This window comes from Populus euphratica, unplaced genomic scaffold (assembly GCF_000495115.2).
Source record: "Populus euphratica unplaced genomic scaffold, PopEup_1.0 scaffold35.1, whole genome shotgun sequence".
Lineage (NCBI taxonomy): Eukaryota > Viridiplantae > Streptophyta > Magnoliopsida > Malpighiales > Salicaceae > Populus > Populus euphratica.
Genome location: NW_011499860.1, coordinates 417,501 through 434,676, shown reverse-complemented (window position 1 = coordinate 434,676; position 17,176 = coordinate 417,501). Strand labels below are relative to the sequence as shown.

The 17,176-nt window shown below is 26.7% G+C and overlaps 1 protein-coding gene across 1 annotated transcript; it reads left to right on the top strand.

Moving 5' to 3' along the window:
* Window positions 1-14,453: 14,453 nt before the first annotated feature.
* On the top strand, window positions 14,454-17,078 carry LOC105124462 (annexin D2-like). Its single transcript, XM_011024487.1, has 5 exons — window positions 14,454-14,630; window positions 15,384-15,529; window positions 15,717-15,935; window positions 16,114-16,326; window positions 16,577-17,078. Exons 1-5 carry the CDS (start codon window positions 14,555-14,557, stop codon window positions 16,871-16,873), a joined length of 951 nt encoding a protein of 316 aa, XP_011022789.1. The 5' UTR covers window positions 14,454-14,554; the 3' UTR covers window positions 16,874-17,078.
* Window positions 17,079-17,176: the final 98 nt, after the last annotated feature.

The window sequence follows — 17,176 nt, the reverse complement described above, 5'->3', positions numbered from 1 at the left end:
TTCTTCTACTACCGCCCCCCGAGCATGTAATCACTGATAATACAAGCTTGAGAAATTCCTCAAGATAATTCAACACTCCAGTTTGCCAATAGATTGTTTGGTTCTTCTTTACCATCTTCTTTTTAAAATAGTTTTAAAATTATTTTTTTAAAAAAACATTAAATTAATATTTTTTAGGTATTTCTGAATGTTTTAATATATTGATGTAAAACAATTTAAAAATATATATATAATGATGACTAGATTAATATAATGATTTTGCAGATTTTGCAGAAGCATTTTAGTCCACTGAACCAACGCTTTATTACTTTCTTGTTTTGTTTATTGTTTTTTATTTGTGGGTCAAATACTTTATTCCTCAATTGTTCTAAGCTATTAATTTGTGGGTCAAATACTTTATGCCTCATTTTAGTCCCACTTACCCAGAGGATTAATGATAAATTTTAGGTAAAGAGTTTATTATATTAAATAGAAAATAAAACTTATTCTAAAACATCCAACCTAACATAAATTATATTATTATTTGACTTTATAATAAAAAAATTTATTATGCATTCATGCTAATATTTCATCAAAACTAGATATATGTATTTATTAGAGATAAAAATCTCTAGAATAGTTTTGACTTCACAACTAAGCTCAATCCTCACCTGCAGACACGAGTTTTGATTATGATTTTTTAATTATTTAATTTATATTAACTCATCTAAATTTAATTATTTTACCAAGCTTAACCACCATAAATAACTATAAATATTTTAATAATTTTAACTAATATAAGCTAGCATAGTAAAAAATAAAAAGAAAATCATAAATATATACTGAATTTATATCTATATTAATACATGTTTATAATTCAAAAATTTACGAAACAAATCACAAAATTATTGATAGACAAATATATCATATATTGGTTTAAAATTGCCAATTACGATTCGTCAGAATTAGATCAAATGAGACGAAAAGTGCTGGAAAAAAGAAAGAAAGAAAGAAACAGCCCCGGCACGTGCTGCTCACGCACAAATTGACATGTGTTCTTTCAAAGCTCCATTACATGCTCCATTAGCCCAAGGAGGCGCGTGGACCACCATGCATTGTGCAAGATCCCCTCTTTTGGCATAGAAGGTGGCGACCACCTCCCACTATGGTAAGAGATCCGACACCGAAAAACGGTTGTTGTTGGATAAATTGGACTCCTGTGTTTTTTTACTTCTTCCTTCTATGCATATGCTCTTTCTTTTTTTCTTTTTTCTTTTTTTCTCATCCTCTATTTAACTATTTGGAACCCTCTGCAAAAGTGGAAAAACTAAAGTAGAAAAAAAAAATTTGTTAAGCAATTATATTTTCTAATTCTTATAACAAATTCTTAATTAATTAAATTTCCTCTTTTACCCACACACTTTCAATAATTTTTTAATTTTACTTGAACCTTCTATTTATTTATTTTTTCTCTTTTATATAATCTCTTATTATTATTTTTTAGTCATTTGTTTTTTTTTTCTCATTTCACTCATTAAACTCTTTTTTTATTATCATTATGATAAAAATTAAATGAAATACCAAAAATTAAATTGGAGCAAAAATATAATTTTTAAAAATACATAGAAAAATCATGGATAAAAAATAAGTTATGATAATTGTCTTTTCTTTATAATACTTATAACACAATGTCATTGAATTTTTATTTTTTTATCTTTGTGTAGTTAGTTTGTAAAAAAAATAATTTTGTATAGTTAGTTTTATAAAAAAAAATATTTTTTTAAAATAAAACAATCTTGTCAAAAAATAATTATTCTCAAAATGACATAAAAGACAAAATAAATCTTATCAAGAGATAACTAATCTTAAAAGTATTACAAATAAAAAAAAAATCTAACCCCAAAACAAGTGTTGTGTTATGGTGTGTATTGTGACGGCTCTAAATTTTTGGATTTAATTTGAAAAGGTCTGAGGAAAATGAAAAATTTAATGTAATTTAAGAAAACTAAAAATTTTAAAATTAAATCTATATTTGATAAGTAAAAAAAATTGAGCTCAAAAGAGTGGTAAAGTGAGGATTTTAGCCCACATGCGTTGAAAAATAAATACCTTAACCCTTTTCTTAAGAAAAAATGTCAATCATCAATTGAAAATCATTATGATTTTTTATTTTCAAATAAAAGGTTTTTCTTTTTTTTAGCTATGTGTGCTCAACTAGCTATTTTATCTTAGCCAAATTTTTAATAAACTTAATAATTAAATTTATTAAATCTACAAATAAATACAACAAAAATAATTTTTTTATGAAAGCCAAAAACACAAGAATTTTTTTTACAATGTTAAAACATGAAAAAAAAAATTATTTGGTTTTTTATGCTAAACATGGTGTTTTAGAAAATATAAAAATATGCAAAGATATTTTCTTTTCTTTTCTTTTAAAGTTTGGTTAAAACATTTAATATTTTTTTTATCCTTACGTTTTAACCATTTATCTAATACATGACAAAAAATAAAATATTAACCCACACAAAGATCACCTTTCACTAATTACTCGCACACTCTGTGATCACACTCTTATAAACATCATCATAATTTAACGCACGACCATCTAAAATCAGTAGTAGATATTTTGGAAGAGGTTGGACAAGATCTGGACGATATGAAGGAGCTGCTAGAGAGAACTGGAGGTGCAAAAACAATGACGGCGCCTGGGTTCCACACGCCATTTCCACTGCCGGCGCCCGGAACCATGCATCATCATTGCTGAAAGGAAGTAACCTAATGGGTCTGAAGCGCCTTTCCTCCTTCGTAATCTCCCTGATGGTGGATAGCTTCAACATTACCTGCAAAAGAGAAAAGGAATCATAAGAGCATTTCAGTTTCATTTCCCCTTATCTATTTCTTCTTCTTTTTTATCATGACTTTTCTCTTTTAGTTTTGTTTCTCTCTCATCGGTTGGATATTGCCATTGCTATAGAGGCTAAAAGCTAGTATTGGGGTTGTAATTTAATTGAGGAATGCTTCGGGTCAATGAGTTGATTATTGTGGTGGCTGGGTTAGAGGTGTTCTCGGCTGGTCAGTTACCAAAATTTTTTTTTTTTTTTTTTTTGACTAACGAGCCCTTGTACATGGTTGACCATCATTTATATTTAAAGGAAAGCCCTTACAAGGTGCGCTCATGGATTTTAGCCCACAGGCCCAAGGTGTTACTAAGGCCCATGTTGTTTCTGCTTTTTCTTATGGTCCAAAGGGCTCAGATTGTTTTCAACTAACAACGTAAAAGTTTCAAACTTCGTTTGCCACAATAAGCCCATCACTGTTTCTTCTGGCCCATTGACTCTCTTCTTCTTCTACTACCGCCCCCCGAGCATGTAATCACTGATAATACAAGCTTGAGAAATTCCTCAAGATAATTCAACACTCCAGTTTGCCAATAGATTGTTTGGTTCTTCTTTACCATCTTCTTTTTAAAATAGTTTTAAAATTATTTTTTTAAAAAAACATTAAATTAATATTTTTTAGGTATTTCTGAATGTTTTAATATATTGATGTAAAACAATTTAAAAATATATATATAATGATGACTAGATTAATATAATGATTTTGCAGATTTTGCAGAAGCATTTTAGTCCACTGAACCAACGCTTTATTACTTTCTTGTTTTGTTTATTGTTTTTTATTTGTGGGTCAAATACTTTATTCCTCAATTGTTCTAAGCTATTAATTTGTGGGTCAAATACTTTATGCCTCATTTTAGTCCCACTTACCCAGAGGATTAATGATAAAGGGCAGCATTGAAAATCTTCGGAAGCTAAGAAGCTAACATTGGAAGTTACTTAATATTAGGGTTTAGAGTGAAATATCTTAAATCTATGATGACAAAATTATGCATGATTTACTTTTTCTTCCCTTGAAATAGTGAAGCAGCTGGCTGATAAAAATGTGTTTGAAACTGCATTTGAAAAATATTTATGAAAAAAATTGATTTTTTTTAATTTTAAATTAATATATTTTTTTATATGTTTAAATTATTTTGATGTGCTGATTTAAAAATAAATTTTAAAAACTAAAAAAATATTATTGACATACTTTTCTGAGTAAAAAATATTTTTAAAAGCAATTACAACCATATTCTTAAACACACTTGAAGTCTTGGATGCCCTTTGATATTATAATTATAGTTATTTTTTAAAATTTATTTTTAATATTAATATATTAAAATAATCTAAAAATATTAAAAAATAATTTAAAATAAAAATAAATATTTAAAATTTTAAGCAACAATGTTTTGGGCGCTGTCATGTGGAAACACACTCTTAATGTACACTTTATAATATATTTTCATGGAATCTTCTATAATTTTTTAAATTTTAATTATTGGGTCTTGTAGGTGAATAATTAGCCTTTTCAGCTTTTAAAATAATCAGCTATTTTTTTAATTCGAGCAAAAATGTCCAACCACTTATGGTAAGAGAAATTCACATTGATCAATGCGTGACAGTTTCTATTTTGTGGTTAGCATTAGTTGTTTCATAAACTTTTAGTCAAATAAATCTCCTATTCCAGAAAGCATGATCGTGCAGCTTCTTCTTCTTCTTCTTCTTCTTCTTCTTTCGGCGTAGGATATCTCTGAATTTTATTAGCGAGGGGGCGAGGGCGGAGGGACAGAGTTATACATGAGAAAATAATTTTCTCAGGTCGAGGAAACTCTAGCATATCTACAGGTGCGATGATGTTATAATATTGATATCTACTATATAGATGTTTGGATGATAATAATATTTTGAAAAGAGCAAGGAAAATCTTAGAGTTGAGTTATTTATTTGAATGAGTTGGATAAGTTTATTATTTGAATAATATAATTATAAAAAAACCAATAATAATTACTAATAAAAAAACATATTTGTCACTGCAATTGAAATATATTCTTTAAATATTTTAAAATATCTTAAAGATCTTTAAAAAATAACAAAGTAAAAATAAAATAAAAATAAAATAATTTTATAAAATGAAAAAAAAATTCAAAGCTCAACAACTAGCGAATTAGATATCGAAGAATGAACTTAAAAAAATAATTTAAAAAAAAATAAAAAAACATATCTTGAATTAACATGCTGAATTTGCAGCCCTGTCATGACACTATAATAACTCATACAAAATTTTTGAAGAAAACATTGGAGATCAACTCTCAAGTAAACTAAATAATAAAATAAAAAAATGTGAAAATAAAAAAAAATGAGTTAACTTATATTAACTTGACTAACTTATGATCCAGGGTATGGGTATGGGATAACACTGTAAAAATAAAAAGCAAAAAAAGTTATAAAATCCAATGCCCCATAACCTAATATCGAAAAATAAAATTGAAAAAAATATCAATTTAAAAAAATATATCAAGATCAAATCAGGCTAGCATTCGAAATTGAAATTATCCCATATAAGACAAACACTGAAAAAATATAAGCAAAATTTACAATGATCCAAATATCAAGGGATGTAATTGAGAAAAATCAATTAAGAAAATGGTTAAAAAACTAAACAATAGCAAATGATAGAATGAGGAACAAATCTAGGATAAAGATAAAATAAAATAATAAGGGATTGAATTGAAAAATAAAATAAATCAGAAAAATAATAAAATAAAATAATAAGGGATTGAATTGAAAAAAAAATAAATTAGAAAAATAATAAAAAAATATACAATCAAAAGAATAAGGATAAAATTAAATACAAAAATTATATGAAATCAAATGACAAGAAACGAAATTAAAAAAAAAAACAAATTAAACTTAGAAAACTATTAAAAACAAAACAAATAACAATTATAAGATAAATAGCAATAAAGAAACCAAAATAAATACAAATATAAATTAATAAAATATATTTAATTTTTAAAAAGGCATACACAAAACCTAAAGCAATGAGAGAGAAAGGAGGGATAAGAATAAAATTCACAAGAACTCAAATGCTACTTTGTCATGTACATGAACTTAACACTATAAAAAGGATGTTAAGACACTTCTATTATCATTATGAACAATAATGTCTGATTTCTACGAAACACCGCATACACCACCCCAAGAATGCAAACATTTCCCAATTGCTAGAGCATATTTTTTATACGCTAGCTATTTTTATTTTTTAAATAATATTTTATATTTTTAAAATATTAAATTGCATTCAAGTCAATTTAATAATAACAAAAAAAATAATGAAAAAAAGATGAAAAAGCCTATAAACACAAGTTTAACATTTTTTTATTTTAAAGTTCATTCAGTCATTTTATTATATTTAAAAAAACTAAAAAACTAAAAAGCACTAGGATAGCATTTAGTAATTTTTGCTTTAAAAGGTGTCTAGATCATTTTACCTGCAAGAAAGAAAGAGACTGATTTGTCCTCACTAATATGTTAATAACCACCGGAGTATTATAGTAAAAAGATTATGTTACCATTCAATAGCTAGTTATTTGGTTTTATTTGAGATGGGCAAAATAATTATTTTATTGTTTTAATTCATAGCAACAAGTGTCTTGGTGTGCAAAGACAGATTGAGTCCTTTTTGTTTTTTTAGTAATGTAATCGTGAATATTATTTATACTTTTTAAAGGAATGGTTTCTCTTCAATAAACCTTTTTTTATATTGGCATTGGTATTATTTGGTATGCTTTATTTATTAACAGAGGATTAAGATTCATCAAAAAAAGAAATCAAGATTTTTTGTTTCTTAAGATAACGGGGTAAAAATCATGGAGAAAATAAAATCAAGGCATTATATTTTTTATTGTAATTTAATTAATATAATTACTATTATAAAGAAAACCAAGTATATACCATATAAAAGGATGAAATCAAGAATTTTGTAATTTATTTTCATAATTGCTTGATTGCATTTCTATATATACTTTTTAATTGGTTGATTAATTAAGTTTTAATTTTTACATAGTAACAAAACAAGCAATTTTCTTATATTACATTCTTTAACATTTTTTGCCTTATTGACATATAACACAATGGCTTATTATTGCCAGCCGACCGGTTAGTTTTTTTTAATCTTTATTTACTTTATTTTAATTTTTTGTTTTTTCCATTTTTTTCTATCATTATCATACATCCCATAATAAAAACATTTCTTTGTTAATCCTTTTTGTTTTTTTCCCTATAATGTCATACGGGACACAAGAAAAATCACTTTCTATCAACCTATATTTAATTAAATGATTTAAACTCCAATCCTATAATTACTAGCCTTTTTTTTTATTATAATCAGAATTATAGTTTGAAAAATATTTTTTTTATTACGTCTTGTATAAGATTTCTCTTTTTTATAAAGTATTAACTTCAATTTATAATTTTTTAATTTCTAAACTCAAGTAAAGTTTGACTTTGATTTTTAATGATCTACATAAAATTAAATATTGTCTTATTGAATTTTATTTTTTTTCCTTTGGTTGTCATTGGCTTGAATAGCCTTAGGGTATTAAGGGTATTTTTTCAAAATATTCATCAAGATTTCAATACTATCTTTAATATCTTTAAATATAAATATTTCACTCACAATTTTTTTTTTTAAATCTTTATAAGTTTAAGCATGCATGTTGAAATAAATAAATATAAGAAAATATATTTTATATTATAATCCAATCAATTTATTCATCATTTATGGAGAAAATCAAGGAGATGAAATTAAATGTTTTGAATAATTAAGAAATATAATTTGTTTTCATAAATATTTAGTTGTATCTCTCTCTCTCTCTCTCTATATATATATATATATATTCCAATGGATTAATTATAATTATACCTCATATCAATAAAGTTTATCATATATCAGGATAAAATTTTTTTGAGGGGTGAATATTGATCACATGGGACTCACGATTGTGTACCCTAACCACCATGAAAGTTAAAAAGTAAAACTTTGATTATTGAGCTTTTCAGTACATTTCATACTGAAGCAAACAGAGATTCAATTATTCTGTCTCCCTTCAATGAACGAGGCTCCCTCGAAAACTTGCAAAATGAGAAAAGTATTGTCACCTTTACATTTTCGTTGGTGTTTGGCAGGACGAATAGTGTTTTTAAAAAAATTTAATTATTTTTTATTTTAAATTAATATATTTTTAATAATTTTATATCATTTAAATATGCTAATATAAAAAATAAAAATATATATTATTTTAAAATAAAAAATATTTTAAAAAATAACTATTATTATATTTTTAAATATACTTTTCATCTTACTCTAATAGTAAATTAACTGGTAAATTTATGAAAAAACACTATTTTTTTTCAATCACATGGTAACTTCAATATATTAATTGTACTTGATTGAATAATATTTTTTGATATATTCTAACTTCTAACTAATATAATAAATTTATAATTTTTTTAAATTTATAAGATAATATATTTATATAAAAAACATATAGATCCCCTTGACATATAAAATAATAATTTTTTATACATTAATACCACACACACAACTCAATAAGAAGGATTTTATAAAATATAACTCCAACATTACTTGTTTTCTCATAAAACTAACATCTCATTGGATCTTATTTCTAACTATTTTTGTGCATTAAAGGTCATAGTGTAGTGTTTTTGTCCTATAAAAAAGAAATTCGAGAAAGACAAATTCTAGTATAAAATTATCATCTTGAACTCTATCTTTTTATTATTTTCAATAACCTTCTAAATAATTTATTCTCTACTCAACAAATTTGAAATTGCCTCATTTTATCTCAAGCAATTCAAAACATACTCAATATATATTCATTATATCATAATATTTCCGTCTTGAACAACGACCATCTTTGAACACATTTTCTATTTATTTTTTCTAACAATTTTATCCATTTATTTTTTAAGAAGATTTTTTTTTTTGGTTTTTTTTTGAAAAATTAGTCAAAAAAATCAATTTTTAGAGGGATAAATCTAGTTTTAAAAAACGAAAAATATTTTTCATGAAAATTAAAAAACGTAAATTGCACATATCATTTCTTTTATGTTTATAAAAGTACTTGGGATTATAAAATATCATTAAAAAACAATAAAATGTTAATGTGTCCATGAAATATAATATCAGGAAATTACATGGAAATTGAAATTAGGGTTCCAACACAAGGAGCTCACTTACCAAGAAGTTTCCTCCTACAGGATGTTTGTTGTTTTTACACAATATTGTGATTGATTACGAGTGTAGTTGAAAAATTATTTGTTTAAGCAGTAAGAGTTTAGCTGATGAAGGGACGATAATCTCGACTTGTTCATGTTGGGGGAACTTTCTACTAGTTGTTATGCTATCATGAATACTTTCTCTTATCGAATTTAATTTCTTCTTCAATAAATCATTTTTCAATTCTTGTGGAATAATTTCTTTTGAGCCTAAAATGTTTTCTTACACATCATCTCGTCATGATCTTGAAATCTATGGAAGGAGGAAATTTCGTCCAATCCGAATTGGTGTCGTGATACGAAGTATGCTTTTTTATCTTCCTCCCTAGGTAGGGAATAAAAAGCCACATATATCACCATGATAAAAATCATATAGACAAAAATCATATAGACAATTTGAAGGAAAGTAATAATAATTTATTTATGACAAAAAAATCATTTAAAAACACAATTAATGTTAATATGTACGTGACAACATGTTTTTTTTTATAATAATATATATATTAAAACTATTCGATGGTTTATAAAAATCTACCAACCAAAAAAAAATAATTTATCTTCATGCCCGAAGATATGCTACCTCTTTCATAATTTCTTTTGAGCCTAAAATGTTTTCTAACACATAATCTCGTCATGATCTTGAAATCTATGGAGGGAGGAAATTTCCTCCAATCCGAATTGGTGTCATGATATGAAGTATGCATTTTTATCTTACTCCCTAGCTAGGAACAAAAAGCCACATATATCACTATGATAAAAATCATATAGACGACTCGGAGGAAAGTAATAATAATTTATCTATGACAAAAAAATAATTTAAAAACACAATTAATGTCAATACATACGTGACAACATGGTTTTTTCTTATAATAATATATATATATTAAAACTATACGATGGTACATAAAAATCCACCAACCAAAAAAAAGAATTTATTTTCATACTCAAATATATGCTACCTCTTTTTTTTTTTCTCTCAATTCAATCCTCAAAAATTATTTAAATCTCAATTTAGTACTATAAAAAAAATCTTAATCACTAGTAATAACAAGTTCAAAAGAATATAATACCATCTTAATGTGTATTTATTTTAGAGGTGGAAATTGAGGTTTGGGTGTGAAATTTACTAAAAAAAACTAAAAAAACAATAAAAATTAGGTTTTATAGTTAAATTTTATTTATAATTAAGTTATATTCAACCATAAACCATAACCTCAACCACAAAAATTAAAACAAATATAATTATCAGTGCAACACCACTTTTCTCTAATATCTCTTATTAATATATTCATGTTTAACACACACCTCAATATGTTTTATTCCCCATATTTTAGTGCTGCACCACTAAGCGCACCCAAAGTTTTTCTATGCAAAGTATTTGCCATTTTTCTATTTCAATAAATATTTCTTATATGACACTGCTAATCATCAACTTCTTCATCAATATCATTACAATTATCATAATCAATGGTGAGCAATCAATGGTGAGCATCTGTATATCCAACATTGATTGCTTGCAACGACAAGGCATTTATAACATAAAAACTTGTTTTTATGTAAAATAATTTACAAGATAAGTTTAATCAATATATATAAATACCTCTTATCATTAGATAAAAAGCTAAGTAAAGTCAAGTCAAGCCATACAATTTCACACAATAACAGGAATCACAGGAAACCATATAACATTATTTTATTTTTTTTATTTATAAAAATATTACTCTACCCTTAAAACCTAAATGTTATTATAAATCAACAATTTTGAAATCACGAATTAACCCCTCAAGTTAAGCTTTTGAAAACTTGGATTCAAGGGTCACAGAGTATTATATTGTAGCAAAAAAATATGAAATGATCAAAAAAATCTTAGGTTATAGCTAAATAATTGTATGCTTTTTAAGGGTAATATTATCATTTTACTGTGAAAAAATAATAATAAAATCTAAACACCTCCTAAAAATTCTAAAATAACCAATCAACCAAAAAAATCATTTTATCCCGAAAAACAGTTTATAAAGAGTTTTTTTAAGACAACCAAGAATTTACTATTGTAATCCACTTAATACAATGACACGTATACATTGTATGGTTTTTTTAACTTTCTCTTTGATATTTTAAGGTTTTGCTAGTTTTTTTTTTTTAAAAAAAAAAAAACCTCGAAAACGAGTAGCGGACATAAACAAGGTCGGTGAAGACCAGACACCGTATGGTTTGTTATGCTCAAGCCCCACCGCCCATCAATTCTGCCAAGTTTATGTCATGGTGGGGTCCACAGGCCCAAATTCAGTACGACAACTGGATAACAATGTAATGGTGGATAATTTGGGCATTTGTGTTTCACGTTCCGCTTTAAACACGACTAATTGTAAATCAGTAGTCCGTACACATATAAGCTTTCTCAATTCAAATCCAAAAACTCATCTCTATTTCAATTTAATAATATTGCATCCAACCGCCATTATTATCGATTAACTACAATTGGTGATCCTCTGATTCTTAGAGGTTAGTCTAATTGTTAAATATATAATTTTCTCTATTTTTTTATATATATAGTTTGAGTTTTGAAATTAGTTTATGCAATCAATTTATTTTCTTTGATATACTAGACTAATATAAAAGTATATCTTGAAATTATCCGCATAATAAATTTAATCTTGATTGTTTTGCAAGCGAATTCTAACTATCCATTGTTATTTAAAATCTAATAATAATAATAATAATAATAATTTATGACCTGTTTAAGTTGTACTGGAAATCATCAAAATATCTTTTTAAAATATAAATTTATTTGTACAATGACGGACAATTATGTGTTTTGGAGATTTTTTTGAATATTTTAAGATTATTTTTTATGGTAATTTCAATCACTAATAATTTTTATTTAAATACAGGAAACTAGATAAAAATAGAATAACTAAATAATTGTAAACATTTCCGTGCGTTTTAGATCAATTTTTTATTGAACATAAAAAAATAGTTAGACATTATTAATATATTTTCTAGAAAAAATAATTATATGAAGATTGATCCAATATGATATAGTCAATTTTATAAGTTCAAAGACAACCTGAATGATTGAAAAAAAACATAGTTTAAATAAAAAAATCAAGACAATATTTTTTTAAAATATTAAAATAATAATATAATAAATCTATTTATATTTACTTGAATCAACTCGGATTTAATTGGATTAATTCAAGTTAATTTGTCAAATATCTAACCTAAGTCATAAGACCCTCATAACCTTGTAAAAAACAATAATAATAATAATAATATAAAACCTAATTATTGATCAATCTAATATTGAATGATAAAATTAAAAATAAAATTCAATTAAAAAATAAGTTGTGTCCACCTAGGTTAATCTATCAAACCTTATTAATAAAACCGGGATAACTAGATAGAAAGAAAATTGAAATAAATTATGAAGGTTAATTTTTAATTAACCTAATATTAAAAGATGAAATTAAAAAAATTAAATATGAAAATAAAAAAAAATCACCTAAGTTAACCAACTATATCAATGACTTAAGTTATGAGATCTAGATAATCTCATAAAAAGCAAACCGAAATAAATTATCAAACATAATTTTCAATCATTAAATATTGAATAATAAAATTATAAATAAATATGTTAGAAAAAGGATAAAAAACCCAAGGCGACCGAACTACCTTACAACCCAGGTTATAAGATTGTGATAATCCTATAAAAAAAAAATAAAAAAAACTTGAAGCATAATTCATAATCAATCAAATATTAATGGATTAAATTAAAAAAATAATTAAAAAAAATCTCGAGTAAACTCGGGATAACTCGCTAAGATTAGATTATGAGACCAAGATAACTATATAGAAAAAAAAACATGAAGTTAAATTCTCAACCAACTCAATGTTAAAGAATAAAATTAAAAAAATTATTTAAAAAAAATTCAAAAAAACTTGAGTCTACCTTACTAACCTGTAAAACTCGTGGTATAGATTATGAGACTGTGATAACCCTCGATATAAAGAAAATAAAGAACATAAAACAAAATTTTCAATCAACGCAATATTAAATGATGAAATTAATAAACAAATTAATTAATAAAATGATGTGAGTCAACAAGAATTAACCTATCAAACTCGGATTATAAAATTTAAATAACTTTATAAAAAATAAATTGAAACAAATTATAAAGTTTAATATCCATTAAATCTAATTTTAAAGAATAAAATAAAAAATATTAAAAATCAAATCATAAAATATCTAAACATTTTATTGTTAATTGTTATAGTGAAATGAATAATTTTTACCATATGTTAATAATATGGTGATAGTCTCACCTATAATAATGTCGGGACAAGTAAATTGGGATAAACAAAAACCTATTTTTTTCATGGGTTATGTGACCAAATGTCTAACCCTCCTTTCTATTGAGATATTAATATTTCGCTTCGCTTCCATTTGCTCACAGAAAAATACCATACAGTATCGCCTGAGGTGATTGGACACAAGGAACACATCTTGTATTAGACAAAATATATCTAGGACGAAATTGCAACCAGTTTTTTGTTTGGGGTGAAATTGATAAAGAGGTTTTACGTTATCTAAGAAATAGTAACTCCATCCATGTTCCCATTACCTGGCCAAATTCATTGTTGTTTTTCATTTCTTTAATTAAAAGGATATCTGAGAGTGATGATAATTATTTTTTAAAATATTTTTTATTTTAAAATATATTAAAATATATTTTTTTTATTTTTTAAATTTTATTTTTAATATTAGTATATTAAAATGACATGAAACATAAAAAATATATCAATTTAAAATAAAAAATAAAATTTAAAAGTATTTTTCAATCACAGTGCTAAACACTGCTGATATATTAAAAAACTTGTTATTTTTTTTCATATCATGTTTCTTTTTTTGGTTGTTGTTCTTACATGATTTTTTTTAAAAGTATTATAATGCCTTTTAAAATAATTTTTTAATTAATGTTATTATTTTTTATTATTTAATTAAAATAACCTAACTTATTAATCTCACTTGATGTCATAATTTAAATCTTTATTTTTTTTATTTTTTAAAATACATTTAGATCATCCAAACTTTATTTTTTTCTTATTTGTTTTTGTAAAAAAATATAAACCGTTTGCATCCTAAACATATTTTTTACAAGAAAAACATGGACCACATCCTAACGCGTGACATGCCTAATAAAATAATAAAAAGTAAGATATAATCATGGCGGGGATTTCGATTATTTTCTATACCATCACAATTTTTGTACTTTTTTTTTTTTTTTCATTTTCATGCACCATAAAAGGAACTCAAAACTCATACCTTCACCCACCGTTTCCGATTCTTGGCAAACACAAAACAAAAAGAGTGTGAAACAGAGTGAAGAGTGAAAACAATGGCGTCACTTAAAGTTCCAGCTTCTGTTCCTCCTCCTTATGAGGATGCTGAGCAACTTCATAAAGCTTTTGAAGGTGACCCTTTACATGATGAATCTATCCTTTCTTTTCGTTATTTTTTTTTTTGTTGAGATTTTTTGTGGATTCCTCTGATGTGCTGTTTGATGCTGATCGTAATATAAAGTGACACTCTTTGGTAGATAATTTGGCATTCAGTGGTTGAAAACTTGAGCTTGATTCATAATTTCTTGAAGAAATGGTTGGTTTGACTTTGTGAGTCAAACATGATATGAATGGTATTTGATCTTGTAGATGTTTTGTTTGGTGTTTGATCTCTATGCCGATCTACATTGTTAAGTTACCGTGTGTTGTTCCTGAGAAATAACACAAAAGGCTTTTGAAGTTCGCCTTTTACATCTATTTCTTTTAAAGGATTGATTTCTTGAACCAGTTGCTGGCTTGACTTTCGAGTACATGATGGCAGGGTATTTGATTTTGGAGTTACTTTTTGCTTCGTGTTTGATCTCTATGCTGATATGCATTGTTAAGATCTTGAGTCGTGATCTGCAGAAATGAGACACAAGTTAGCTATCTAATTTTCTGTTTAATAACGTTAATGGTGTTTTGTAAATTATTTGTCTTGATCAGTTTTCAACTAACCAATCATCATTGCAGAACATAATGGAATCTTTGCAAATTATTTGATGTTGATGTTGTAATCTGTACTTAAAAAATTGATCTATATCTATTTTTCTGTGATGCATTGCCCTGCTGCACTGAATTTATCAACAGTAAGCTGTTTTTTCTTTTCTTCCTCTTCGTTTGCAGGATGGGGTACAAATGAGGGATTGATCATCTCAATCCTGGCTCATAGGAATGCTGCACAACGTAACTTAATTCGAAAGGTTTATGCTGAAGCATACGGGCAAGATCTCCTTAAAGATTTGGACAAGGAACTTTCTAGTGACTTCGAGGTCAGAGTTCGATGCATCTCGTGTTAATTCTAATTAAACGCTATCTTCCTGTGTATCAGGAGTAATTTTATGGCAAGCAAGGCTTTTAATGCCTGCCAGATCCCTCTCTATTTTGGAAAGGTATTGCATTGACACTGAGGTTGTTAATACATATTTTTTTTTTGCAAATTTTGTTTACGTGAAACAGAGGGCTGTGTTGCTATGGACACTGGATCCTGCTGAGCGTGATGCATATTTGGCTAATGAAGCGACGAAGAGGTTCACTTCAAGCAACTGGGTTCTAATGGAAATAGCTTGTACTAGGTCCTCACATGACCTTTTTAAGGTGAGGCAGGCATATCATGCTCGTTACAAGAAATCCCTCGAGGAAGATGTTGCACACCACACAACTGGAGACTTCCGCAAGGTAATGCCCTAAGCCTCTTAAGTATTTTGCCAGAGAGATTTTAGCCCGTGTACATCATAGGCTAGTTCTAATGAAAAGTTAATAATCTGATGATTGATCTTCTCTTAAATTTTTGATGCTTTGTTAGTAACAACAATTTTGAACTGCTTGGTTCTGTGTTTATTATTGTTCCGAGCAGCTGTTGGTTCCCCTTGTAAGTGCATTCCGATATGAGGGAGAAGAGGTGAACACGATGTTGGCAAAATCAGAGGCTAAGATACTTCATGAGAAGATCTCAGCTAAAGCTTATAGTGATGAAGAGATCATCAGGATTCTGACTACAAGGAGCAAGGCACAACTTAATGCAACACTTAATCACTACAACAACGCATTTGGAAATGCCATCAACAAGGTATAATGATCTGAATCTGATACGACTTTTATCAGTTATTTTTTGAAATCATTCCCAAAGTTAAATTCCAGTTAGTCAATAATGATTTCAAAGTTGTCTCAATGGGCGAGTAGAATAACCAATTTGCCGCGAAGTACTGAAAATCTATAACATGCCATTTTTATTTAGCTCTTGCAGTAATATCAACATTTCTAGGTGCATTGTAGACATTTGTTTCGCTTTAAATTGACAATGGAAAATCTGTTTGCAGAATTTGAAGGAAGAGGCGGATAACGATTTCCTCAAATTACTGAGAGCAACGATTAAGTGCTTGACCTACCCTGAAAAATACTTTGAGAAGCTTTTGCGGCTGTCCATCAAAAAGCTAGGGACAGATGAAAGGGCTCTTACTAGAGTTGTAACCACCAGGGCTGAGGTTGACATGGAACGTATCAAGGAGGAATATCATCGCCGAAATAGTGTTACTCTTGATCGTGACATTGCTGGAGACACTTCCGGAGATTATGAACGAATGCTTCTTGCCTTGATTGGCCATGGCGATGCTTGAGCTATTTCTTGTGGATGCAGAAGATTTGTGCTTTGTATGAATGTTGTTGTTGTTGTTGTTTTGCTTTGCTTTTGATAGACATAATCTTCCTGACGTGAGCTATCATCTTTGCTTGTATTGCTTATATTATGTATCTCTGAAATGTTTTGTGCATCTTTTCTGGCTTAATAAATCTTTGAAATGGACCAAAGAGATCGTTTCATAATGTATCAACATTATTAAAAAGATGGGAGCATAAATATGATGTTCGAATAAATCCTTTCAAGGGACTTGTTGAATTTTGGCCATGTCTAGGATTACACG

What these genes read in the sequence shown, in the direction of transcription:
- LOC105124462 (XM_011024487.1), top strand. Translation starts at nt 14,555, where the DNA reads ATGGCGTCACTTAAAGTTCCAGCTTCTGTTCCTCCTCCTTATGAGGAT. An exon ending in AACTTTCTAGTGACTTCGAG is followed by an intron (nt 15,530 to 15,716) that starts GTCAGAGTTCGA and finishes TACGTGAAACAG; the next exon opens with AGGGCTGTGTTGCTATGGAC. An exon ending in TTGGAAATGCCATCAACAAG is followed by an intron (nt 16,327 to 16,576) that starts GTATAATGATCT and finishes ATCTGTTTGCAG; the next exon opens with AATTTGAAGGAAGAGGCGGA.